At 37.7% G+C, this 27,949-nt stretch overlaps 1 protein-coding gene across 1 annotated transcript; it reads left to right on the top strand.

The window, feature by feature from the left end:
- Nucleotides 1-530: 530 nt before the first annotated feature.
- LOC130238213 (uncharacterized) lies at nucleotides 531-26,620 on the top strand. The gene is given in 20 exon segments (XM_056469134.1): nucleotides 531-594; nucleotides 760-820; nucleotides 910-936; nucleotides 5,343-5,741; nucleotides 8,535-8,924; nucleotides 9,040-9,111; nucleotides 12,888-13,274; nucleotides 13,370-13,762; nucleotides 13,857-13,940; nucleotides 15,334-15,714; nucleotides 15,796-15,882; nucleotides 22,124-22,221; nucleotides 22,223-22,250; nucleotides 22,327-22,511; nucleotides 24,643-24,742; nucleotides 24,745-24,801; nucleotides 24,935-25,181; nucleotides 25,407-25,569; nucleotides 25,785-25,887; nucleotides 26,208-26,620. Coding segments are annotated over 19 exon segments (3,354 nt in total). The 5' UTR covers nucleotides 531-594; nucleotides 760-774; the 3' UTR covers nucleotides 26,315-26,620.
- The last annotated feature ends 1,329 nt before the right edge of the window (nucleotides 26,621-27,949 follow it).

The following is a 27,949-nucleotide window of genomic DNA, read 5'->3' as shown; positions in this document are numbered from 1 at the left end:
CCAACTTATCCAGCACATGTTTTATCCAGCGGATGCATCTCTGGGAAACATCCATACACACTCACTCACACTCATACACTATGGACAACTTAGCCATCCCAATTCACCTATAGCGCATGTGTTTGGACTGTGGGGGAAACCGGAGCACCCGGAGGAAACCCACGCGAGCGCAGGGAGAACATGCAAACTCCACACAGAAACGCCAACTCACCCAGCGGAGGCTCGAACCAGCGACCTTCTTGCTGTGAGGCGACAGCACTACCTACTGCACCACTGCGTCGCCCAGTGTTAAGGTTATATTTATGTTGAGCTGCCTGGGAAAAAGAAAGATTGAACTGGCTGGACGTCATTCCATCAGCATTCGCATCTGTTCAAGAAAGAATGCATCCATGACAGCTGCCAAATTCAGCAAAACAATCCATTCAAGTTACAGATATCCAAATCACACATCAAAAGTGAAAAACTGGTTTATGCTATTGTTTATGGTTCCAGTAAAGGCCCACCCACAGGTATTAATAAAGGCCAATTTTGAGGATTGCAGTTCAGTATCATCTGCTGAAAAGAATCTGAGTTTGCTCTGCAGCAGCATTCCAGGTAAAGCTACTTCTCTTATTGTAACACTTTAAAAACTCTTTAAACATTTGGATTTTATTAAAGTAATTTTTGCTCATTTTATTTTTTATATTTTTAAAAAATATATAAACCAATTTCCAAGCAATAACAACCAAAATAATCAATGTATGTTGTATGTGTGTGAAGGTTTTATTCGTCACTATGAGGTTTTTCATCTCATTGTGTGTGTCGCTGCTCCTGATTCATGGTGAGTGCTTTATCATGACTTTATGTGACTTGACCCCCCGCCCCCTCCCTAAATATTAAATAACTATACTTATATTGTTTATTTAACAGGTGAAATAACCAGTGGACAAACAACAGGTACATTCATTTTTTTTTTTACAATTTAATTTTCTTCCTGTGTCTATATTATGCTTTTGTCTAAAAAATTAGAAATTAAAGCACTGAAGGAATAATTCACATTTTAAACAAAACAATACAATTAAAACTAAATAAAAAAAACCTATGTACTTTTTTAAACCGTGCACCCTAGTGCTAATGCAACAAGTTTATACACATTTTTATTTATTTATTACAAAATAGTTTTGCTAGCTATGACTCTTATTCTTCAAATGGGATCAGTTTAAAGCATTTAAAACCATTGAGCACCATAAAAGTTCTGAAAAAAAAAGAAAAACATTTTTATGTTATGCAATGACATGCTTTTTTGAAAAGATTGAAAAAAGCTATCTGGGAGTTTAAAAAATGGCTAATTTTGAGTAAAAGAGAAGGTTCTGATCAAGTAATAAATGAAGAGCCATTTGGGAGCTGTAAAAGAGCTAAAGGAGAAAAGAGACATATAGCAAATGAAAAAAGAGATGTTTTTGATCAAATGTAGACGGTAACAGAATAATATTGCATGATAGCCAGGGGAAAATACAAATGAAATTAAACAACCTGAAAGCTAAAGTAATCTGGTTGAAACTTGAAGAAAGCAGGTACTTAGGCTGTTTCTCAAGGTGCGTTCTTCAGCTGTCTTGCGTCCTTGTGTTCTCGTGTAACGTCATCATCAGCTGTCAAAGTTTAGTTCCAATACTCAAGACCGCAAGAACAGAGGACGAGTGAAACTTGCTGGATGTGTTCTTGATATCGAGGACACACTGATGCAGATTTCAGCACCGATTTCACTCTAGAAGTCCCAGAAGTCATTGCAACTGGAGGTAGGAAGCGCAGCATTTTATATAGACTTATTATTAAAGTTCAGAGATATTACGTATTTACCTCAGGAGTTTCCCTAAATGAAACGGTGAATATAAACATTACCTTGGACATCTTAATAAAGGCATAAACACATTAATGGTGTTTGTTTTCTGAAACTCGTATTAAAATCTGTTTTATTTGTATTGTACAACGTATATTTATAATGTTTTTTTGCAGAGTATATATTTTGAAAAGGGGAGAAACAATAAATCGTTGTATAAATGTTGTAATGTTTAAATAATTTACAATTAAAAACGCGTCACATGACCATCAGGAAGAACGCAGCATCTCATTTGTCACAGGATGCGTTCTCTGTTCTCGTGGTCTCCAGAGTTCGATCTTCCGAGGACACCTGGCAAGACCGGTCTCCACAAGAACGCAAGTCCGTTCTGTTTTCTTGGAACTCAGAAACAGCCTTAGTTTAAGAGATGCTAATGAGCAACGGGCAGATGATTGACAGCAAAACAGTAACACTGGCCTAACTTGCTGGTCAGAGCAGAAACCGCACAGACAGAGAGAATGATATTAGACTGGCAACAAAAGATATTGAGCAATTCCAGAGTTATGGATGTGACATTTGCAGTAAAAACTCAAATTCATAAACGCACAGAAAAAGTATATGTCAACACCAAATTGAAACATCTCTTTATATTGTAACGAACCGAAGAAGCCAGGAAGCATTTAATAGTTCCACTTGTCTTTTTAATCAACTTTTGCACGTTCAGACAGAGTAAACAATGTGTTCGCTCGAAAACCCACACAGTCACTCACACAAAATTAGCATACCTGTCATATCCAATGGGAAAACCCCTCCCTCCCTCTCGAGTGCGCAGACTCGCTTTTCCCCCAAAATCTAATCCCTTACAACCCCGCATTGCAAATACAGATTCACCCCAAAATGAACACAGAACTGTCTTAAACCTTTTGTAACATGCTACAATATTTTCTAAAACAACTATACACAGAATTATCAGATCAGAAACATATCAACCTGTAAAACAAGTTTTATACTTTTAAATGAGGAAAATAAACATGCGTTATGGATGACAAAAAGAAGTTTGCAAGTTTTACAGCATACTTTGTATAAATTTAGTGAGTTAAGCTACGGTCACACCGGGCTTTGTGTGTGCGAAATTCTGTCATGCGGCACTGCGAAAAGGGGCGGGATTAAACAAGATGATTTGACATTAAAAAAGAGAGCCATTGCTCCATGCTTTAAATTTCTGTCCAGAGAGGTCCTGTTTTGATCCTCGATTGGTCTCACGCAGTCAAGTGATGGGATTTCGCAGGTCAGAGTTCACCAAGCTTGAACTTTGCACCGCAGCAACATGCGAAACTTGACGCATGACCTTGCGTTTCCAGTCTGACGCATTCGCGTGCGTATGAATGGAAGTCTATGGGAAGAAAAGTCAAGTGTGACCGTATCTTTAAACTGCACAACCCAAAAGAAATAATGCTAATCAAAAAGATAAGAGTTGGCTCTCTATAAAACAAACATGACTGATTTTATTTTCATTTAAATTTTTGCATTTATGAGGAAAAAGCTCCGTTATGGATGTGACTGATGTGAAACTGACATTTTTGTCACTTTGGTAAACATGTTTGAGTATTTCTAAAGTACTGTAAAATACAATACACAAAAAAAAAAATTGAAATGGTTTGCGCTATTTTGGTGACAACTTAATTTTTTTTCATGGCAAGGTTGACATTTGCATGGAATTGCTCTATTGTTATTTTACAGCAACATATTTGCAGCAATACTGTTAAATAAACAAAGCATGGTATAGGAGAATTAAAAGTATTGTTAATTAAACAAACTTTTACATTTAAGGTTTAAGTGAATACTTTTAGTAAAAGCCACTGTATTATGTTTAGAGACATCTGTGTTATTTATATGTACTCATTTACAATCTGCTTTCATCCAAAGTAACTTACAAGCTCATAGTAAAGTCCAGTAGAATAGTAGTAATAGAAATCCAGATACTACTGTCCATTCTAATTCATCACATCTTGAAAAACTCGTAAAGATAAATGTACTGTACACTCAAAAAAAAATCAACTAGGCATGTATTGGATTTACAAAATAAAAATTTGTCAGATTGAAAAGAACAAATCAAGTTTACGTATGTTAAATGATTAATTCATGTTATTTGAAACTGAATCAAGAAATAATCAAATGAATTTGATCAGAACATGTTGATTCAATGAGACTGAGACGCTTCAAATCGACAACTCTCACTCTGGAGAGTCACTTCGCGCATATCAGTAGGTGGCGGTAGTGCGTTTGGATGTCACCATATGAAAACAACAAGAAGAAGTATCACCGTATACACAGTGGTGGATTGTTTTTTTCCAAATGTGAATGTTTTCATGTGATACAACAGCAAGCTTTTTGCTAATTCATATTTGTTAAATATTTAATACTAAAATATTGTCACGCAATGTTACTGTATTTGTTGGTTTGTTTTTATTAGGCCAAGGTTTGCCTTACATATTCCCAATAAGATTAGTGTCCTAAAGCATAGTTTGGGAATTGGTTTTCCCAAGAGCTTGAATGTTATGCATGTTATGTTGTTGGCTATATGTTTCCTATACATTTTATATTACATATTACAATTTTGGATATTACATAACATTTTGTATCAGAATATTGAAGAAGAAATTTGTTTAAATGTGATTGGTGCCTGCTAAATGCTATAATAAAAGATGTATATATATATATATATATATATATATATATATATATATGTATATATATATATATATATGTATATATATATATATATATGTATATATATATATATATATATATATATGTATATATATATATATATATATGTATATATATATATATATATATATATATATATATATATATATATATATATATATATATATATATATATATATATATATATATAAAACATGTTTTCTGTCCTTTTGTGTTGAATTACTTAATTTTAAATCTTGCTTCATAGTATTGTCATTTAAAAAATGTAATTTAAACAACAATATTGAACAAGAAATTTACTAGCTGATTTAACAAGACATAATTTTGTTAAAGTAAAGCTTTAGTGTTACATTGAGTAAATTAGGATATTTTTAATTAGAATAACACAATACAAACATTTTGAGTCAATTAGTTGCAAAGAAGTTAGACTGACATATTGAAACCATGTTTTATCTACAAATGTGCTTTGCGTTCATACAACATGTTCAAAGCAGTTCACGTTTACTTGATTGGATTAGATGCATAAAGGGTGCCACGATTAAATCATGTTCATTCAACAATTTTTTTTTTTTTTGAGTGTATAAGAAATATTGGCGGTAACTCTGAGAGAGGAATAAAGGACACACTGTTCATCAGTTTATCTCAAGCATCTTCAGTCAATATCTTCTCTACAGACATAGATGTTTACCTGTAAAGTACTGTACTCTCGGTTTGTTCCACTGACTCAAACAAAATCTGTAAGAGTTTTAGTTTAACACTGTAAAACATTGACTTATTTTTATCTTGATTGTCTCAGGACGTACAACTTCTAGTTCTGATCCATGTTATGCATATAACACTCTTGATGACTACTGGAGAAACATTCAACAATGGTACTACAGTGGACATGATGACACGCTTATTGAATGGAGAGGCTGGTATCGGCTGTATCTGAGTGGACAAAGTGCCCAGATGTCTGAGTGGTGTGTGAGTTTTAGGGGATGCGGTGGTGACTCTGGACTGTATCTCAACGGTTCTCATCCAACACTTGTGGATGGAGTGGTGACCCGTGATGTTGTGGGAACTCATAAAAACTCTAACCAGTGTGGTTTATACAGATCCACATCCATCCGAGTAAAAGCCTGTCCAGGAAATTATTACATCTATGAACTCGTCAAACCAGATCTGTTGATCCCCTCACCTTCATACTGTGCAGGTACAGGTTTAACTCTTTATAGGATATTTCAATGACAATATAAGGTCACTGGTTCGAGTCTCGTCTGGACCAGGATGCTTTTTTTGTGTGGACAAACTAAGTAGATGTCTTGTTAAACCTTTTCAACTGAAGTGGTAGAGAGATTTATTTTAGGGTGGGTGTGATTTTTGCCAAGTAGAATGCAATGCAGGTTTACATGTGATTTATATGATTCTGGGTTTAATTAATCAATCAATCAATCAATCAATCAATCAATCAATCAATCAATCAATCAATCACTATTGAAGGCTGTTTTAACCGAACTCTTCAAATATCACAGCTTTAAAAGTTAAGCTTATCCACATGGGTTTGATTCCCACGGAAAGCAAGAGTTGATTAAATGTTGACCTACAGTAAATCCAACGCAAGCCACTTTGAATAAGCATCTTCTAAACCTTATTGACTAATCTTAATGAATGTTAACACTTTTACAGACAGTGCTTGATCATATGGAAGGCACATTTAGTTTATTCAGACGTGTTACCCCCTATTTTACTGGGGTGTGATTCTGTAAAATAGTAATGTGCGGATCAATACTAAAATATCGATATCCCAGATACCAGCTTTGTGTGTTCTAGAATCGATTATCTTATCAAAATATCGATATTTCAGTAATTTGGAGCAAATACGTAGTTTAATTAAAATAGAAATACAGCGGAAAGGAACCACAATTACCATAGTTTATTTGACTAATACCAACTTAGTCAGAACTACTTGTTCTTCCGCCTGCCAAGTCATGTGCATAATATGACACTGTACACCTGCAGAGCGCGCTAGCTAGCCACTCAGTCCACTGACACATGTTGTTCAGTTCAACTATCATTGGATATGGGTGACCGCAAGTGAAGTTATGTGTGGAGCTACTTCACTTCCATAAACTCAAACGATGCGGTTTGTGACACGTGTAGCAAACCAGTGAGGTACTGTGGTAATACCACAAACCTAATCAAACATCTACACATAAATCACAAGACAGAATATGACAACATCATGATTAGGTGGTCAGAAGAGGAAAAAAAGGAGAGGCAAAGGTGCTGCCAGGGCAGGATAGACATCGCTTTCGGAGTCCTTAACGTACGTTCACACCGAAAGCGACGAGAGCGTCAAAGTAGTCATTCATTTTCAATGAGAGCGCGTCTTTGACGGTGTGACCGTCAAGGAGAGCTGAAATCAAGGTAACTTTATGGTAATGAGCTATGACGCGGTTCGCCGGCAAGCAATCAGATTGAAGAAGTCCACCGCTTGAGAGGAGGTCAGAGAACACAGACCTGTGAACTTTGGTTCCGACCACAGTTGTTCCCAAGGGTTTGATTACGGTTGCCGGATTTTCAATTATTATTCAATTATATGCATTAATTAAGTTACTGATGTGCATTAATGTTGTATATATTTATCTTTAAAAAAGCGGGAATCTCATGCGACAGTAGAAAACAGTATTGCTGCTTCAGGATATTTCAGACATATAGACACACTGGATAATTAAGTGGAGCAAAGCCACACCACATGACACTTGATCTTCCATTGTTGAATGAATTTGATAAGAAGTGTGCAGCATTTTCACATTAGAAAGCATGTTTTATGCAGGAATGTAACTGATATGATATGCTGCAAGAACCCCTTTAAGGGGTCAATGTAGCGAATTTTGACGCTCTCGCCGCCGTAGCTGAAGGCAGACAGCGTTGTTGCCAGGGCGGCCAGAGCGACCTTGGACGCTCTCACTGCTTTCGCTGTGAACGCACAGTGAGGTGCAGCAGGCAGGCACTTTTCAGGTACAGAGGGAGAAAATGTGGCGATGTGGCTGTATTTTGGGGGCTTGGGTTTCTGTTACAATGATAAAACAATGGTAGTTCCCAGAATTCTTAAAACTTATTTGTTTAGAACTTTGGTTATGAAATAAGTAATGAAATAATTAAATGACCAAAATGTCTGCAATAGTTCAGCTTGGAGTAAAATGTGTCCCTGACCTAATTCATTCATTCATTTTCTTTTCGGCTTAGTCCCTTTATTAATCCGGGGTCGCCACAGCGGAATGAACTGACTTATTCAGCACATGTTTTTTACGCAGCGGATGCCCTTCCAGCCGCAACCCATCTCTGGGAAACATCCATACACACTCATTCCCAATTCACCTGTACCGTATGTGTTTGGACTGTGAGGGAAACCCGAGTACCCAGAGGAAACCCACGCAAATGCAGGGAGAACATGCAAACTCCACACAGAAATGCCAACTGACCCAGCCGAGGCTCGAACCAGCGACCTTCTTGTAAGGCGACAGCACTACCTACTGCGCCACTGCGTCGCCCAGACCTAATTATAATACAAAATAAATAAAAAGAGTCAATGTTTATTGTTTTAATGTTAAGATGTTCAGGCAGGCGTTTTAAGATATACAAGCTCAGATGTTGTCAATAAATATGTAAGTTGGCTCTTTTTTTGTATGATAATTCTTCATCGATAAGCAAGAAAAACCCATAATATGTCTTGTATTAAGTATGAAGTGACACTTTTAAGCACACTACTTGTTACTTTAATAATTATTACTTGTTAATTAACTGAATTAAGTATCAGTATCGGATTGGTATCGCCGATACTCACCTTCATTTTACTTGGTATCGGATCGGATAGGAAACCAGTGGTATCGCACATCACTACTGTAAAACCCTAGCCCTATGATTGTGTTTTGTATTGTATTACTTTAAACAGTCTTCTATGTGCATACAATATTTTAATAATACTTTTTCCACTCCATGACAGTTGCTTTCCCAAACATCAGCATTGACCCCTGCTACAACTATGAGTCAGTGGATCGCCCCTGGAGAGCCAACAATGAAACTGGAGATTCCAATTGTGATTTTTATTTCAATTGGAGTGGCTGGTACAGGCTTTTCTACTATGGAATGAACATTCAGATGCCCGAGACCTGCACTTCTGGACTCAAATGTAACACAGATATTAGTCTGTTCCTCGATGGTCATCACCCTCAGATAGAGGATGGAGTGGTGACCAGAGTGGTTTGTGGAAATTATGACCGGAACGTGTGTTGTGATTACAAGACAAACCTCATCAGAGTGAAAGCGTGTCCAGGAAATTATTATGTCTATGAACTTGTGAATCCACAAAGCACATGTGCAGGATACTGTACAGGTACTGTTCACAATTGCACAAGTCTTTAAAAAGATTTTTTAAAAATTCAGTAATGACCCTCTGGTAATGTGCTTTTTTAAAGTCACTTATTTGATACTTTTTTGTTTTGAATCAGATGTCAGCACTATCTCACAGGTGGTTTCCACTGCAAGTCCAAATGTAATTACTGGATCCACCATCACCATCAGTAAGTTTGTGTGTGTGTGTGTGTGTGTGTGTGTGTGTGTGTGTGTGTGTGTGTGTGTGTGTGTGTGTGTGTGTGTGTGTGTGTGCGTGTGTGTGTGCATATACAGTTGAAGTCAGAATTATTAGCCCCCCTTTGAATTTTATTTTCTTTTTTAAATAGTTCCTAAATTATGCTTAACAGAGGAAGGAAATTTTCACAGTATGTCTGATAATATTTTTTCTTCTGGAGAAAGTCTGATTTGTTTTAATTTAGCTAGAATAAAAGCAGTTTTAAATTTTTTAAAAACCATTTTAAGGTCAAAATTATTAGCCCCTTTAAGCTATATTTTTTTCCGATTGTCTACAGAACAAACCATCTTTATACAATAACTTTATATTGTCATAAATGTCACTAGCTGTACAGAAGTGTCTTGAAATATATCTAGTAAACAGGGCTTGACATTAACTTTTTTTGATCACCAGCCACTGTGGCTAGTAGTTTTCCAACAATACTAGCCACTTGCCATTTTCACTAGCCATAATTTTATTGCTGGGAAAATATATTTTATACACATAAATATGACTTTGACGTGCTAAAATTACTTGTATTTAGATTTTGCGTTATCTCCACATGCCTCCTCATTCATTTCACTTTTTGCGTGTCGTGTATGAGCTCAATAATCATGAGCAAATGGGTCATTTCATAGCATTATTACTTGTATTAATTACTTGTATTACAGTACTATTACTTGTATTTTTTTATATATATATTTATAATCTGTTTTTTGTCCTGTCTCTGTAATCCTGTTGCACTGTAGAAGCTCTGTCACCAAAACAAATTCCTCGTATGTGTGAACATACCTGGCCATAAAGCTCTGATTCTTTCTGATTCTGATTCTATTACAATTAGTTTTTATTTTACATAATTTTCAGAGCTCAAAATGAAGGGTTTATCAAATTTATCTCTGACCACACCAAACTTAAACAATTATTTCTTAGCCACAAATTTTAAATGTGTCAAAAGAAGCAAAATATAGCTGTATACTATACTTTTTATTTAACAAAACATATGCACAGTAATCTGCCCTGGCTAAAGGTTCCAGATCACCAGTTAACTACACATAAATGGGGAGTTGATCTCCCATTAAAGCCATGTTATTGTAAAAAAAATGATAATTAAACCATAATAACACAAAAGAAAGCAGGTAAAAAACATACCATGTGATAATGAAAGAATGATCACACACACACGGTTAACGTTAGACCCATAAATAATCTGTTCAAAGAATGGTCAAAGCGAAAGCAACTGCTGCTTACAATAAGTTAACTCTGGAAATCTTGAAAGCAGCAAGACTGTAGGTGCATGTTCATAAATTTTTGTCTTGTCTATTTGAAAGAGAATCGATCGCATCAGTTGTGTTTCCAGACACAGTTGACTCACGAAAGGAAACGGGAGCGCGCACGCGTTATGAACAGTCGCGCGCATCACCTCAGCTGTTATTAGGTATTCACCTGCTTTCTATAGCTCACGCGAACGCAATTATTTTGGTCAGTCGTGTTGCTTCTCAATTCTAAGATGGCCTTTGCATGCATATTGGACCATCCTTATTGTCGAACCCTGCTTTTAAGAATTATTATCCGGAAAATTTATTTTCAACCAGCCAAAGTGGCTAGTGGGAGTGTCTGTCTTACCCGCTACCGCTGAAATCTACCCACATTTGGCGGGTGTTAATGTAAAGCCCTGCTAGTAAAATATTATTTACTGTCATCATGGCAAAGATAAAATAAATCAGTTATTAGAAATGAGTTATTCAAACTATTATGATTAGAAATGTGTTGAAAAAACTCTTCTCTGTTAAACAGAAATTGGAGAAAAAATAAACGGGGGGTTAATAACTCAGGGGGTTTAATAATTCTGACTTCAACTGTATATAATTCTGTCATGACAACTCTTGGAAAGTTTTAGTATGGAATTAATAGATGTATAGTGATCAGTGCTTCCCACATATAGACTTTACTTTGGCGGGCCGCCCATATTAACTTCCGCCCAAGTATATTGGCGGTGACACATGAATAACCAACACAATCTCACGGCAATTCGTAACTTTTTGATTTAGTGGCTAATTCGTACGAATTTGTACGATCTAATTCATACAATTTAGTACGATTTGCTCATCCGCCAATGACGGTTGGGTTTAGGTGCCACGCCTCCTTTTTAAAATCGTACAATTTCATACGACTGAATTCGTACAAATTCGTACAAATTAGCCACTAAACTGTCAAAACATAAAATACTTACGTTTCCTCGTGAGATCAGGCTGGAATAACACTATTGTTATCATCCTTTTATGCTTTTTTGCATCTGCACAAGAAAGCCAAACAAGCCAAGCGATCGATTAACCAGTGGAAAATCTCTCGTTCTGTATGTTTTCTACCACAGGTTCCATGAGTGCGCGATCTGTCACTCACACAGACATGCCCTTTTCCACCAAAATGCGTCTGACTGTAGTTTCTGAAATGAAATCTCCTAAAATGTCAAGGATTCGGGATTTACTTGTGCTTTCTAAAGTTGCCGTTATTTGTATGTAATTTTGCATCACCTTTTTGTAGCTGGCTGTGCGCACAGCCGTGAGAGAAACAATAAATTAATAATCATTTAATGAACGACTCAGTCAAACTTTACTATATACTCAGAGAGAAAAAAATGACATCTAAAATGGCTGCAAAATATTTGTGAAAAATGGCTATTCAACTAGTTTGACTAAATTAAAATAATCTACACTTTTTATTCTAGTAATTATTATAATTTTTAGCAATAATGTCAATTTTTTATTCACTTTTTCCTGATATTTATTTCTCATTTGCTGTATATTTTATTAATTTAATGATGTTAATATATTACATACTTTATACATATATAAAATGCTTTAAGCAACTTTAGAGAGAGAGAGAGAGAGAGAGAGAGAGAGAGAGAGAGAGAGCCCTTTACCTGTCAGTTGGTGCACATGGGTCCTAAATAGCATAAAAGTAAGATATAATGGATTTCTTTCATTTCAACAGCTTTTTTTAAAATAACTTTAACCCATTGAAAAGAAACTGTGCATTACAGTGTCATTATACATTAAAACTTATTTTACATTAAAACTTAAAACTCACATAATTTTTTTGATTTGTCACATGTAGTTGACCATTTATGTGCTGTGGGTAAAAGATGTCTTTCAATCCAGCTACCTATATTTCAAACCTGTGGGAAGCACTGGTGATTTTGATGTGTTTGGTCTTGGTGGAATAGACCTGCTACGCTGCTGCTGCTTTGATTATTAATGCAGAGCAAGTAAGAAGACTTGCTTCCGTCAGTATATTCATAGACATGTAGTCTGGGAATCCAAAAAAAAAACAAAACAAAAACAACACTGCTGATGCGAACATAATATACACGTAATCCATGTTGTAGATCTAAACACAGGTAGAGCTGGGCTGGAGAAGAGTCTATGAAATTGCAACAACAAACAACACTGAGCATTTAAAATAATGAGGAGTAAGCTCATTGTCTGCTGAACGAACAGCAACCAATCATTTGTGCAATGTCGCCATGTCGTTGATGATGTAGTAGGAGCGGATTAGATATGCCTATCAGTCTGTGCAGCTGATAGAGTTTAATAACTCAACTGTTTAAATTGGCACCTGCACAAACTTGTAGCATCATTGGATCATGTCATGCGCATGATATAAATATTTCACAATTATTAGAACATTTAACTGACAAAATTAACTTTATCTCATCTCCCACTAACACAGATTATGACCCATGTAGTAACTACAACATTCTTGACGACTACTGGAGAAGCACACTTAACTTGGATGTGTATAACAAAGTAAATGGACATGACAACAGTCATGCATGGGATGGCTGGTACAGACTCCTCATGAACGGATTGAGTGCTCAGATGCCTGAATGGTGTGCCTCTTATATGACATGTGGAGGATTTACTGCTCTGTGGCTTCATGGATCTCATCCTCGACTAGAAGATGGAGTTGTTACTCGTGAAATTTACGGCTCCCGTAATGATCAGAGCAGTCGCTACAGATCTGACCCAATCCAAGTCAAAGCTTGTCCTGGAGATTATTATGTCTACAAGTTTACCAGGCCGTCTCTTTTAACCCCAGCTCCTGTATATTGTGCAGGTATGTTCATCTTTATATCAGACATTTTAAATATTATCTCAGATTTGAACATTTAATCATTAGTATTTGCTGTGTGTTTTCATTTTCTTCTACAGCACCTTTCACCACCCCAAGTGTTGACCCCTGCTCCAACTATAACAGTTTGGATGAAACTTGGAGATCCATTAATAGCTCTTTCTTTGATTACAAAAACCATGTGTGTGATCATTATGACTGGAATGGCTGGTACAGGCTGTTCTACAATGGTCAAAATGCTCAGATGCCAGAATCATGTGTGAATCAGTACATGTGTGGTGCAATTTATCCAATGTGGCTCAATGGATCTCATCCTCAGCTGGAAGATGGAGTGGTCCTCCGTCATGTTTGTACTTCTGGATGGAATGGCTGCTGTACTTTTAGATCCCACCCTATAAGAGTCAAAGCCTGTCCTGGTCATTACTATGTGTATGAGCTTGTCAGGCAACGGATTTGTTCAGTTTACTGTGCTGGTGAGCATTTAGTCATGTGCACTTCAGTCATTTACTGTTCTGGATTTTGTTTGAAAATTAATGATTTTGACATAAATATGTTCTTTAAAAAAAGCTACAAACCAGTCCAGCACAGAAGTGACAACAACCCAGCCAATCACATCATCAGACTTCATTACTCCACCAATCACAACCACTGGTAAATGTTTTTTCTATCTTTTCTCAGGTCTATGATATAATGGTGTTATACAATACATAACAATTATTAATATTCCAGAAAATAATTAGAATGAAATATAGCTCATGGAAAAGAGCAAAAAATATTCATGTTATAACAGCGTCATTAATATTTAAGGACATTTAAAGACATTTTAATGACAAATTAAATATTTAACTAGTTGAGGTCAAGAAAAATATTAATGACACTTATAAAATTCATGACAATTATAATGTCCTCATGGCATTCATGTTTATGACAAATTTATAACATGTTGTCTTTGTAATGTTATGATGTATTCATTTGTCAACTTGTCAAACAACGTCTTATTTGCATTTAAAATGACATAACTCAATGAATGAAACTTAATGACAGCTGTAATAACCATGTAATAAATATCCTTCATACTCACAACACATGTCATGTAATTATAAATGTTTCATGACTAGGCATGGGCTGGTATAAAATTCTGACAATATGATAACCTTTGATAAAAATATCACGGTTTCGCGGTATTGTGATTACAGTCTGAATAAATGTCTGGGTCAAACAACAAAGACAACTTTTTTCCCCTTTGAAAAAAACATATTTTATTTTTTGAAAGATTTGTTTAACAGTAAACATGTCAGGCTAAATAATTCTAACGATTAATTGACTTCTGCTGTCTTCATTAGTTTCAAAAACACAGATTTCTTTACAATTTAAAACAGCATCTTTGGATATTTTTTATCTTTGGATACTGCTGTCCTAAAAAACAAAAAAAAGTAGATAAAAAATCTTACACATAACTTAGAAACGGTATTACCAGCCTGATCTCACGAGGAAACGTAAGGTTTTTACGTTTTGTCAGTTTAGTGGCTAATTCGTACGAATTCGTACAAGTTGAGTTGTATGAAAATGTACGATTTTAAAAAGGAGGTGTGGCACCCAACCCCACCCATAACCCAACCGTCATTGGGGGATGAGCAAATCGTACTAAATTGTACAAATTAGATCGTACAAATTCATACAAATTAGCCACTAAATCAAAAAGTTACGAATTGCCGTGAGATTGCGTTGGTAATACAGAAAATTTGGTGGTTTTAGAACCTTGACTTTTCCAATCCACGGTATACCTTAAAATGGTTATCGTCCCATGCCAATTCAATACAGTCTTATGATCATCTCTTAAAGTAAAGAGTTACCAAAGACTCTTCTGCATGACATTTTACATTAATAACATTGGAGCGTCAATTCTTTGAAATACAGTGAAAAAAGTTTGCTGTCCCAATCAGTTAGCTTGAAATTTAATGTTTCCTCTTCAGTGCTTCGTCATGGGACTACAAATACCATAACTAAATAATGAATATGCTATACAATGTTTCCATTTCAACAGCTCCCCCTGTTGACCCCTGCTACAACTACTTCATCCTGGATGACCCATGGAGAGCCACCAGCAATCAATATTCCTCTCAGTTAATGTGTGACAGTGGGGTGAGCTGGAGCGGCTGGTACCGTCTCTTCATTAATGGTCAGAGTGTTCAGATGCCAGACACATGTGTTGATGAGTACAGCTGCGGCACTCATGCTCCACTGTGGCTGAGCGGAGGACATCCAACACTTGAGGATGGAGTGGTCTCTCGTAATGTCTGCGCTCACTGGAGCAACAACTGCTGCTATTTCCAGTCCAATCCCATTCAAGTCAAAGCCTGTCCTGGAGGTTTTTATGTCTATGAGTTTGTGAGGCCGACCACCTGCAATTTAGCATACTGTGCAGGTACTGGACACACATTTAACTCTGCCTTCTGTTTATGTTAGAGATGATGGCTTTCTGTGTAACATTTATTTGTGTTTCTAGATGTGAGGTTTAACACTAGCTACACAACTGACACACCAGAGACGACCACAACAGAAACTACAGCTGAAACCAGAACAATAACATCTGGTAATGTAATTTGCTGTATCACAATCTGCAGGATTATTGCTCGAGGTGCTATTAGTGTCATAATCTGTAGCTGTCGTTCAAATGTTTATTTAAGTATTTTAAAAAGATTCAAAGTGTGTATGTTTGTGTGCTCAGTACCTTTTTACATATTGCAAAATAAATGTTAGCGATTACGCTAAATATAGGGAGCATAGGCTACATGTTCGTTTAATTTTAGGTAAAAATGCTACTGAGCTGCATTAGCTAATGATTTTATATGCAATGTGCTTCAAACCCTACTGAAAAATCCACCTTAAACCAGCTAAACCAGCTTGACCAGCCTAGGCAGGCTGGGAGCCCACCCAAAACCAGCTATGTCCAGCTTAAACCAGGCTGACCAGCTAAGGCCAGGCTGGAAATAGCTGGAAACCAGCCTGGAAATGGCCAAACCGCCTCTAAAACCAGGCTGTCAACCAGCTAAAACCAGCCAACCAGCCTAGGCTGGTTTAAGCTGGATTTTTCACCAGGGAAGGCATTTAAATGTTGCAAAAAGTACAGTAGAAAAAACAAAACATTTCTCCACCACATCAATGCGCTCTTCTCCCTCTAACCACTGGCTGTCTGATGTTCTGAGAGAACAGCGCTCAGGTCAACAGAGAGAACATGGTGCAAATCAAAAACCCCTGATGACCTTAGCAGGTACCAAGCTCAGAAGGCATCAATTGCCTCCCATCTCAATTTGACCAAATCCCTATAATACACGAACAAAATGTACAACTTTTCAGATAGCCACACATTAGTCAGAATGTTCAGTACTCTGCTCTGTCCCCTTCCAACACCTCCTTATCACCTGATAATTTGGCCTAATCTATTAAACAAAGAACCACTTACTGTAAATGACCAATCTGTTTCCCAGCACGTCCAACCCAATTCTCCATCAAACACCACCATCTGTTGAAATTCCTCACTCCTTATGGAGGAAAAACTATTCAAACTTCTCCTCTCCACCCATGCCACAACCTGCCCTCTACACGCAATCTCCTCACAAGCATCATTAACACTTCACTCCGCACCGGCCATGGCTCGACAATAAGGACTGCCTGATGGCCTGGAACCAGCGTACAAGACGCTCGAGTCAGTGTACAGAATGGTTACTGGCCTGATCGGGCCAGTGCTGCCTTGTCACAAAAGTTTGGCTGCGACTGTCTATCAATTGCGTACAAATACAATCTTAGGGTGCTTTCAAACATAGACGTTTGTTTTGGAATCTGTCTTGTTTGCCTCGTTAGAGCGGTTCGTTTGGCATATGTGAATCCAGCAATCGCGCTCGGATCTGTGCCAAATCAATCCGTCCGAGATCGCCTGAATGAGGTGAATGAGGTGGTCTCGGCTCGATTGAGTTGATCGATTGTAGTGAGACAACAAAACAATCCAACAAACTAACGACCCAGGCTATATCACAGTGTATTGTGATTGTGTAATAGCCATATATACGGCTATATGAAGAGAGAATGATGAGCAGGGTGGATGTCATTCCTACCAGTAAATGTGCGCTTCATGTCTAATACGAAAGTAAAAGCATGCTGAAATATTACCGAGAGCTGTTTATCCGTTTGGAAAATTGACCGAAGTTATCTGAAAATGTTTCCATATTTTAATCTTATAATTTGTTGTATTAGGCCTATTGTGTTGTTCATTTCTGCACTGATAGCTCGAAAGAGAGATCGATCTTGCTTCATGATCTGATACATCTCAGTTCATCTGTTATTTCTCTCTATAATTTAAGCCTATAATGCATAATTCTAGCCAACGTTTTTTTAATAGATTGATTAATTAAATAGATAGATCAATTTTTACAAAACTTGACAACTGAAATGAGGCTCTGTATGAAACTGTCTGACCTCTCTGATTTATATTTGGTGACAATGTCTGTGGGGTGTCAAAATTAAAGTGCACATTTTTACTTTTAAAATATTGTATACACAACTTCTCAAACGTTTGGGGTCAGTATGATTGTTAAATATGTTAAAATAAGCTTCTCCTGCTCACCAAGGCTGCATTTATTTCATCATAAATAAATTACACATAGTAAAATTGTGAAACGTTATTGCACTACCAAATAACTGTTCAAAAGTAGTTTATCATTTAATTTAATTATTTATTCCAGTGATTTTAAAGATGAATTTTCAGCTTCATTACTCCAGTTTTCCCTTCAGAAATCACTCTAATATTAATTATTCTTGTTATTATTATTATTATTATTATTATTATTATTAATAGTAATAGTATTAAAAGCAATAATGTCCGAAATAATAATTTTATTTGAAACTACATACAATAAGAAAGCAGTTATTTAAAATTGTAATAAATATTTAACAATTAACATTTTTTTTAATACATTTAATAAATGTCGCCTTGATGAACTGAATAATTTTCCTTTAAAATATGAAAAAAAAATGCTAAACTGACCCCAAACTTTGACTAGTACCATAAATATAAATAAATAAATTATATATGTAACCCTCTTCATTGGTGTGCTTGCCCAAAATGTCTCGGCGTTGTGTATGTGTGATGGAATGAATAAGAAGAACACCAAGACCGTGGTTGAGCCAAAGAGAGCAGCTTTCTCTTAATGAACTCCTCTCTTCATTTTGTCACTCGCACAGCAGAAATGGCTCTGCAACATCTTTTCCAAAAAGAAACATAACTGAGTACATCACAAAATAACTTTAAATATTACAATGTGTAAAAAATTATCACAAATAAATTATGTAAATGTGGCTGCAGCTAATAGTCAGCTAGCTGTTCACAAACTAACTTAAACACTGAAAAGATAAACTACAACATATGACAGGCAATACTAAAAATGAAGAACCAATCAAATAAAATGCACTTTCAAACATAAAACAACATAAAATATGCTCTGCCGCATGGAAACATCTAACATATCAGAAATATCAGAAATATAATCTATCTATCAAAAATAAGCATCTCTACACATTAGTTAATGACCTAACTATAGCATATCTTTTAAAATAACATAGATGGCAATATTATTGACAAAACTAAACAGATTCTGTGTAGAGCTGGATCAATCCTCCTTACCTTTCCCACAAGGAAACACAACCGAGGCCAATCTCCCTAACGCAACACACAGCTCCCCCGGAGGAAAGGAAGAGATATAACATCTACAAACACATACATACATACATATATATATATGTTGTGAGGTATTGGTATCGCGGCTGAAAGTGAAGACTGGGAGGGGGGGGTAGTTGGTATCGCGGTTGAAAGTGAAGAGCGGGGGGATGGGGAGGGGGGAGGTTGTGGTTTAGGAGGGGGGGCGGGTGGATTGGCGCGGGCCCTTGATAATGTCTCTGGTGCCCCAATAAAAGCCCTTAGAATCTTCCTAACTCCCCCCCCCCAGTGGCCCCCCTGTGTGTGTATATACTATATATATATATATATACACACACACACACTATCAAATTTAGTTACATCACAATTGAATTTTTGTAAATTGTCAGTTGTATTATAAAAAAGGTTATGCAGAATAAGAACGGTAAGTATTACAATTATGTTTGGCTTTTGAAACATTTAAAATACTGTATGTGGCTAAGAAATAGCTATTACCTTTTTTTTCAGTGAGGCCAGTGAAAATTTTGGCAAGGCAAGTAATAATCTGAACCACTGGCCCGATCGGGCCAGAAGAAAAAATACTTAATGTTGAACCCTGCTGGCACATTCTCAACTACTTTTAAGCAGTCCTGTGAAACCCAGCTGTTTGGTCAAAAAAACAAAACAAAAAAAAAAAAATAGACAGTCTCTCTCCTTCCTTTCATTTGCAAAACACTGGAAAGAGTTGTTTTTAACCAAATTTCCCAATTTTTATATCACAATAACCAGCTGGATGCAAACAAATCAGGCTTTAAATGAGTACATTCCACTGAGACTGCACTACTTTCAGTCACTGAAGCCCTGCGTATTGCCAAAGCAGGCTCTAAATCATCCATTCTGCTTTTACTGGACCTGGCTGCTGCTTTTGATACAGTGAATCACCAAATTCTACTGTCCACCCTCTCCTCAATTGGCATCACTGGAACCCCACTCTGCTGGTTGGAGTCTTACGTCATTGGCAGATCATTCAGGGTTGCCAGGAGATAAGAGGTATCCACAGCTCATTTGCTGGTCACAGGGGTACCTCAGGGAGCTGTTTTAGGTCCCCTACTATTTTCTATTTACACCACATCGCTGGGAATAATCATCCAATCACATGGTTTCTCTTATCATTGCTATGCTTATGACACACAGCTCTCTTTCAATTCATCCGAATGATCCCATAGTAGCTGCAAGGATCTCACACTGCCTGGGGTATATCTTGGCTTGGATGAAAGACCATCACCTACTGCTTAACTGAGCAAAAACTTCTTGTCTTCCCTGCAACACCACACATTGAACATGATTTTTCAATCTACCTGGTATCATCCACCATTACCCCATGTAGTTCGGTAAGGAATCTTGGGCTGATCCTGGATGATCAGCTTTTCTTCAAAGAGACTGCTAATACAGCTCGATCATGCAGGTTCGCACTCTTCAACATCAGAAAAATCAAACACTTCTTAACGGATCATGCTTCACAACTTTCAGTCCAAGCTCTTATCATTTCAAGGCTAGGCTACAACAATCCTCTTCTAGCTAGACTCCCATCCTGCACCCTTAAGCCTCTACAGATGATCTAGAATGCTGCAGCTTGTTTGGTCTTCAATGAGCCCAAGAGAGCCCATGTAACACCTTTCTTTATCTGTCTGCATTGGATACTTGGATACCGGTCGAAGCTTGGATCAAGTTTAAAGTCATTGATGTTTGCTAACAGGAGAGTCACTGGCACTGCACCCTCTTACCTCCACCTGCTCCTGAAGGTCTACATGCGCTCTAGGAGCTTCTGGTCGGGGAGTGAGCATTGCCTTGTGGTACCATCACAGAGAGGCTTGAAGTCACTTTCCCAATCCTTTTCATTCAATGTTGCATGCTGGTGGAATGATTTTACCATACCCACAGACTGTGGATTCACTGCTAAATGGCAAATAAAACCCATCTTTTCCCAGAGCACCTAATCCCCGATGAATAAAACCAAAACCTCTATTCTCTTCCCCACCTCACTACACACCAACCCCAAATACTATTAATTCATGAAGAGTGCTGACAAGGCACATGAAGAAACACTCTCTCTCCCTCTTTCTCTCTCTCTCTTGCTCAAAAAAAAACCTCTTACACTAGCAAGTTAATTTATATAACTAGCATTACATGAGCGCATTGTCTGTTCTTGCTGAATGCCTCCTAGATTTTAAGTCACTTTGGACAAAATATTTCTTGTAATAGTTACAAAGCCAACCCAGGCTCATTCTGAAAATGTAGTCCTGAGGACATTTCTGGAGACCGCGAAATACGTCCCGGGAGGTACGTATTTTTGCAGTTTTTGGTTTTCCGAATCCGCGAGAGGTCGCTGTGTGCGCCTTTTTGGCTTCTCGGACGCCTCCCACGAGTACCGTTCGCGCCCGCGCTGTTCTCGCGTGAACCCACCAGAGGCCGCTGTCGAACGAACGTCTGTCTGTCCGACTGGCTGAATGATTGACTGGGCGACCCTCCTCCTTTCCTGAACCCAACCGATTTTTACCGATCGACCCGCCTGCCCCTAAGCCTAACCAACGATTAACAAAAGCCGTCCGGTAAAAGAAAAAATTTTTTTACCACGTTTTCAGATTTTACCACACTCTCACCCTGTTATGAACTTCTTTGCTTTATTTCTTGGATTCTGTTTTAGTCTTACCTGATTTCTGGAACCGCACTTCCCCGGACTCGAACCCGGTCTTCGTCATCATAGTTAGCTCCTCTCTGCATCTCGAGTCCGCCGACGCACAGGACGAGCTAACCGGACAAACTGGTTGCGGTGGGAAAGCCCTCCACACGAAGGTAAGCGGTCAGCCGGCAAGCGCTAAAAGGAACGGCGTCATACCGCCCCGCAGCGTTCGCTTAAAAAACTAAATGCAGCCATACGTACCTCCGGCTACATAATTCACGGTCTCCAGTAACTTCCTCGGGACTACGTTTTCAGAATGAGCCTGGGTTGTACAGAGCAGTTTCACAAAAGGTGGACGTTATTACATCATAGTTAAAATCATAAAAAAATAGTGTGTTTTTTTTGTGGTCTATTGGTCTGTTAGAAAAACTTGTAATAGTCAATAATAACAACTTGTCCTCCTAGATGTCAGAAACCCCTGTTCTGAACTCAACTGCTCCAAAGAGGAAAGGTGTGGGATGAAAAATGGTGTTTATGGCTGTTTATGTAACAAAGGCCACCAAAAAACAGCGAGCACCTCAAGACTCCTTTGGTTAGTGTGTGATTCTACAATAAAATGTGAAATAAAAGGTGTTTTTGTGTCATTAATGATCATGTTTTTCTCTCAGATTTCAATGAGACCTGTGAGAGCAGCTCTGGCTCCATGTCTGTGTCTCGCTGTCAGCTTTTTGAAGCTGGTTTTTCAGCTGAGCACTTACACCTCAATGACCCCAGCTGCAGAGGAACCGTCCAGAACGGCAAAGTGGAGTTTAACTTCGACAACGATCAACACATCTGTGGCACAAATCTTGTGGTATGATCAACTACCTGTCTGTTAAATCAGTTTTCTACTACATTCATTATTTTCAGATATACACACAACTACAGTTCCACATCACTACTTACTTCACAGCTACGACAAACAAAATCAAAACACAACACAAAGCTTTGGCTGAGATGTGTAAGAAACTAGTCCTACATACAGGTGCATTTTGAGGATAAAAACCTGACAAACATATGAAATACAACTGAACAGTGGCTTTAGCTACAGGAACTGTGGTATAAGCAGAATATTAATCAAGAACTTACAATTTTTTGAAAAAATAATGCACATCCACTTCGTGTCATGGCAATGCTACCACTTTATTTTCTACAAGTTGAATGGCATGTCATTATTTGTCATCCAAACATTTATAGTGACTGTAAAACCAACCTATTTATTGATGACTATTCTGTTTATCCCTCTAAACCAGTGGTCCTTAACCTTTTTTATCATTGCGGACTGGTCAAAGCTTGACAATTTTACAGCAGACCAGGGGGATGGGGGAGCGGGTGGTTGCTAGGACTATTAACCGTTTTCTCAGAGGATGGCAAGCTGTTACAAGTTTCAGTTATGGACAAAATTACAAAGAACAGCAGTGTTTGGGTGTTCTGAGATAACTGTTTGAGATATGAAGCTGATCGCTCAGGTCTTGTCACGTGACTTGCAGTGCGCATCACGCCGCTTGTGCGCGCAAGCCGCACACCTCCATTGAAAATAACAAACTTGCATGAACTGTAGAAAAGCGCAACTGAGAAAAACACAAACAGCCCCTAAAGGCTGCCGCCATTTGCAATCTCAAGCAGTTGATCTTCATGCACAGCTATGAAGCAGCCTGATTTGTTGACAAATGGGGTTGTGGACCTATTCTTTGGCAGTTCACTGGGTCTTTTCCCCTTAGCAAAGAAACATTCCAAAGACGTCTGCTTCTTACTCATTTTTCTGCTTTTGGGTTATATTTGGGCGCTCAAGTGACCCAGATGTAAGCAAGAGAATACTGGTAATTATTTCAAATAAAAGATTTTTAAAATAAAATGTTCAGAATGAAAATAATTCATGATTTCTTGTGCGGCCCAGTACCAATTGATCCATGTACTGGTACCGGTCCACACCCGGTGATTGAGGACCACTGCTCTAAATAGGTCAAGAGTGTGGGAGTCATCTTCGATAACTTCTCTTATTACCTCACATCAATGATATTACCTGGTCTGCTTATTTCCACCCATGTAACATTAACCAACTCTGCTCTTCTCTTACCCCTCACGCCACTACTGTTCTTGTTCATAGCCTTGACACGTCTCGATTAAATATCTGCAACTTGCATTGCTTTTGGTCTAACTCCCAAATCAATTCAATTCAATTCACCTTTATTTGTGTAGCGCTTTTACAATGTAGATTGTTTCAAAGCAGCTTCACATAAAAGGTCACAGTAATAGGAACAGTGTAGTTCAGTTTGTAGTGTTTAAGTTCAGTTCAGTTCAGCTCAGTTCAGTGTGGTTTAATAATCACTACTGAGAGTCCAACACTGAAGAGCAAATCCAACGATGCGCAGCTCTACAGATCCCGAACCATGCAAGCTAGTGGCGACAGCGGAGAGAAAAAAATAAATGAAAATGAATCACTGATGAAGAAAAATCCCTTCATATGCTTCAGTTGGGTTCAGAACTCAGCTGCTGGTATCATAGCCAGAATCTCTTTGTTCTAATCACAACACCCCTGGTTACCCTTTCATTTTTGTATTGATTTTAAAGTTTTGTTGTTATCATTCAAAGCCATCGACAGTCTTGCCCCTCCATATCTGTCTGCCCTCATTCATTTTGCTGCTCCCTCTCGTACCCTGAGATCTTCTTCCTCCCTCCATTTGTCTGTTCCCTCTGCTCATCTGAAAATATGTCAAAAATAAAAATGGCCCAAACAGACTTTCCTAGAAACGTCTCAAGTCTTTTATTCAGTGATGAAGAGTGGAGAACAACATGCTACCAAACACACTGACACTTTTGCCCGTATTCTCCACCAATAGTATATAACACACCGTTATTTCACTTGACAACTGGTGTTGTTCTTTGAAATAAAATACTAAACTCAAGCTAAATGACAAAATAAAATGTCTATGTGTTGTCTGCAGGCCAACGGCAGCCACTTCATCTACAGTAACTATATTGTGGGGACGCCGGGAACAGAAGGTCTCATCAGCAGAGTGAGAATCCTGAAGCTTTCTTTCAGCTGTGTTATCCTCAAACACAAACACTTTCCATGAACATGGAGATCAACCCACTGCAGAGGTGCTACAAAACACTCATTCTGGTTTCAGTTTGACTGATTTATTATTGGTGTAGTTGCCAAAATAGAAATTTTCACACTTTTAGTCATTGACTATATGTTTTAGGCATACAATAATATATCTATAATTTAAACAGCACCGTTGCACAAGGTCCTCCCCTCTGGTGAAGGGGTTTATCAGGTGCGGATGGTCCCGTATGTGGATGAAGAGTTCACTCAGCCCTTCACTGGTAGAGTGGATGCAGAGCTGGACCAGGAGATGCATGTGGAGGTTGGTGTTGAGGGGGTCGACAGCCGCCAGTTTGCCCTGGTGATGGACACGTGTTGGGCTACACCTGTAAATGACCCTGATTACAGTCTTCGCTGGGATCTCATTAGTGAAGGGTAAAGACTTCTGTTCATTAATCATCAGTGTTAACTCACATTTTAAAAATATTCTTCTGAATAAATAATAATCCATGTGTCTTTAGGAATCCTCTGAGATTTGTATCTTTTCAGTATTTTAGAAATTCAACTTTCCAGTTTTGTGAAATGATTGCCTGAAAATCTAAGTTGAATGCGTTTGATGAAATAATTTGGTTTGTTGATTGTGGTTGTTGATCTTGTCAGGTGTCCCAATCCTGAGGACGACACAGTGAAGCTGCTGCAGAACGGCGTCTCCACAAGCAGCCGTTTCTCCTTCAGGATGTTCATCTTCACTGCAAACTCCACTAAGCTTTACCTGCACTGTGCTGTTCACCTTTGCCTTCTGTCCAGTGAACAATGCTCAACGGTGAGTTTAAAAAAGTCTTCAGAATCTCCCACTGATGTTTCAACACTAAACACACAAAGGGAGATATTATGGTGTTGAGGTTTAATGATGAAGGCTGTTAAACATGTTTGTTCTGCCCTCTGCTGGGGATTTTGTGCACTCCTGTTGGTTTTGTGTTGGTTCAGTGATGTTTATCAGGGATTTGCACAGCTGGATTTGACTCTTTTCTCTTCTAGAGCTGTGACTCTGGACAGCAGCGGAGAGAGCGCAGGGCTCTGGATCTCCATGACAGTGCTTCACTATCTATGGGTCCTCTAGTGTGGTCTGGAGGAAACACAGGTCAGCATTTCATACGTCTGAGTGCAGTGTTGGGGACGCTGTTCTGAAACTGGAGCTCCAAAACTGAATAGCGGTTTGACTGCAGCAGTTAAGAAGCTTAAACGAATCCAAACTACTGTTAAACCACTCTTCTAAATATAAAAGTTACTATATAAAAGCTTGTTACATTACAGCTACTTTTCCCCATAATGACATAAAATTCTTTTTTAAACGTATCAGGCTAATCATTGATCTACACATAGAGCTGCTCCTCAACACTGTTGATTCAGCTGTAAATAATCTTTTATTTCATTAGACTGAATGATATTCTCTGTTCACAGATGTTCAGTTTCTCCCAGACCAAGTGAAGGTTTCTGAGGCTTCTTGTCTGTGTGCTTCTCTGGTGCTGTTGTTCATTCCTCTGATGAGTCTCTTTACTCTTTCTTAGTTTATTGACACAGAAAGTGCAAACATTTAGTTTGGATCATTTTAATGGATGTGGAACTGGTTGTGGTATTTCTTTATTTCATAAATATAATTTCATGGGGCTCAGCAATTTACTTGACATACTATTTTACACTGATTTAACACACTGTGTTATTGTTTGGGTGTACCTGTTATAGTTCTGTAACATCTTTTTTTTTTTTTTTTTTTTTTTAATACACCTTTAAGTTTAAAAAATCTAATTAAAGAAATTGTGTAGAGAAAACATTGTGTGTTTAACAGATGATTCAGGCATTTATTATAAGGTGTATAGGGTTATACTGATTCAAAAAATAAATAAAGCATAAATAAATAAATATATTCTATGATTAAAGTGACATACAGTAACATTCTGCCTTTTTTCTTTTCTGTAAATGTAAAAAGTTTGATTGCTCTCTCTGGAAACACTTTATAATACAGGTTTACAAGTATGCATTAAATCAGGTTTAACTAATGCACAGATAATCAAGGATCTAAACCAGTGGTGTAGTCCTAAAAAAAGGTGGTGTACTATTAAACTCGACCCAAATGTTAATAAAAGTAGGCAAAGAAACAACGAAAGTCAGTGTTTCTTTGATTCATTAGCTATATATATATATATATATATATATATATATATATATATATATATATATATATATAAGCTAACTTGGCAATTGGCTTGTATTTATACAGTATGTATCTAATAATTTTAATACTGAAAAAAGAGTCAATCAAGATAGTTACAACAATTTAGTTAACTTTTATTTAAGTTAACTCAATAGGTCTGTGCATACATGGAAAGACAGCTTTTTAACTTACTTTCTTTACTGGCTTATACTTTACATTTAATAGGTTCCTTTAAATATCAATCAGCCATTAGTTTTGAGTGAATGCTTGTTTTAAACCAAACTATTAGGACTCTGGCTTCTGTTGTCGCTATTATATACTAGTAGTTACCCTTTTAAATTGCATGTTGTTACGCAATTTAAGAGTAGTCTTTGCCTCATAAAAAACATTTATTATATATATATATTATATATATATATATATATATATAGTTTCTTTCCCTGTAGCGGTAGGCACGATTAAGACAATGTGAAATACTGTTGTACAGAGGCGATTATAGGATTTTCATTTAGAGCAGATCAGGAACAGATCCTTTTGGGGTAAACAAAGAAAAATGTATATACATTTACACACATATGTAACGCCATGCCAGCAGAGGGAGCTCTCGCCCGACTACTGACTCAGCTCCGCTCCCTCTGCAGTCACTTCCTATTTGTGTAGTATTTCAGCGAGAGCTAAGGTCATGCTTCTTTGCTAAGTATTGCCAGTCTACCTGCACTACCAAGCGTTTTCCAAGAGACTTTCATGACTGCCTGCCTGTGTATATGACCCTGCCTGCCTTGATCAAGTACGTTCTCTGTCTTTGCCCTCTTGCTCTGTTTTGGACTGTTTGGTGTTATACTGAACCTCTGCCTGCACTCTCACTACGTCATCTGGATTTGCCTAGTGATGGGCAAAGCGAGGCTTCATGAAACATTTGAAGCAAATGTGTCGAAGCTTCGAAACGTTTCGAAACCCCACTCTACAGTGATGCCTAGTGGTCATGTTTTAT

This window comes from Danio aesculapii, chromosome 12, assembly GCF_903798145.1.
Source record: "Danio aesculapii chromosome 12, fDanAes4.1, whole genome shotgun sequence".
In the NCBI taxonomy this organism is placed as follows: domain Eukaryota; kingdom Metazoa; phylum Chordata; class Actinopteri; order Cypriniformes; family Danionidae; genus Danio; species Danio aesculapii.
This window is presented reverse-complemented; position numbering and strand designations above follow the sequence as displayed.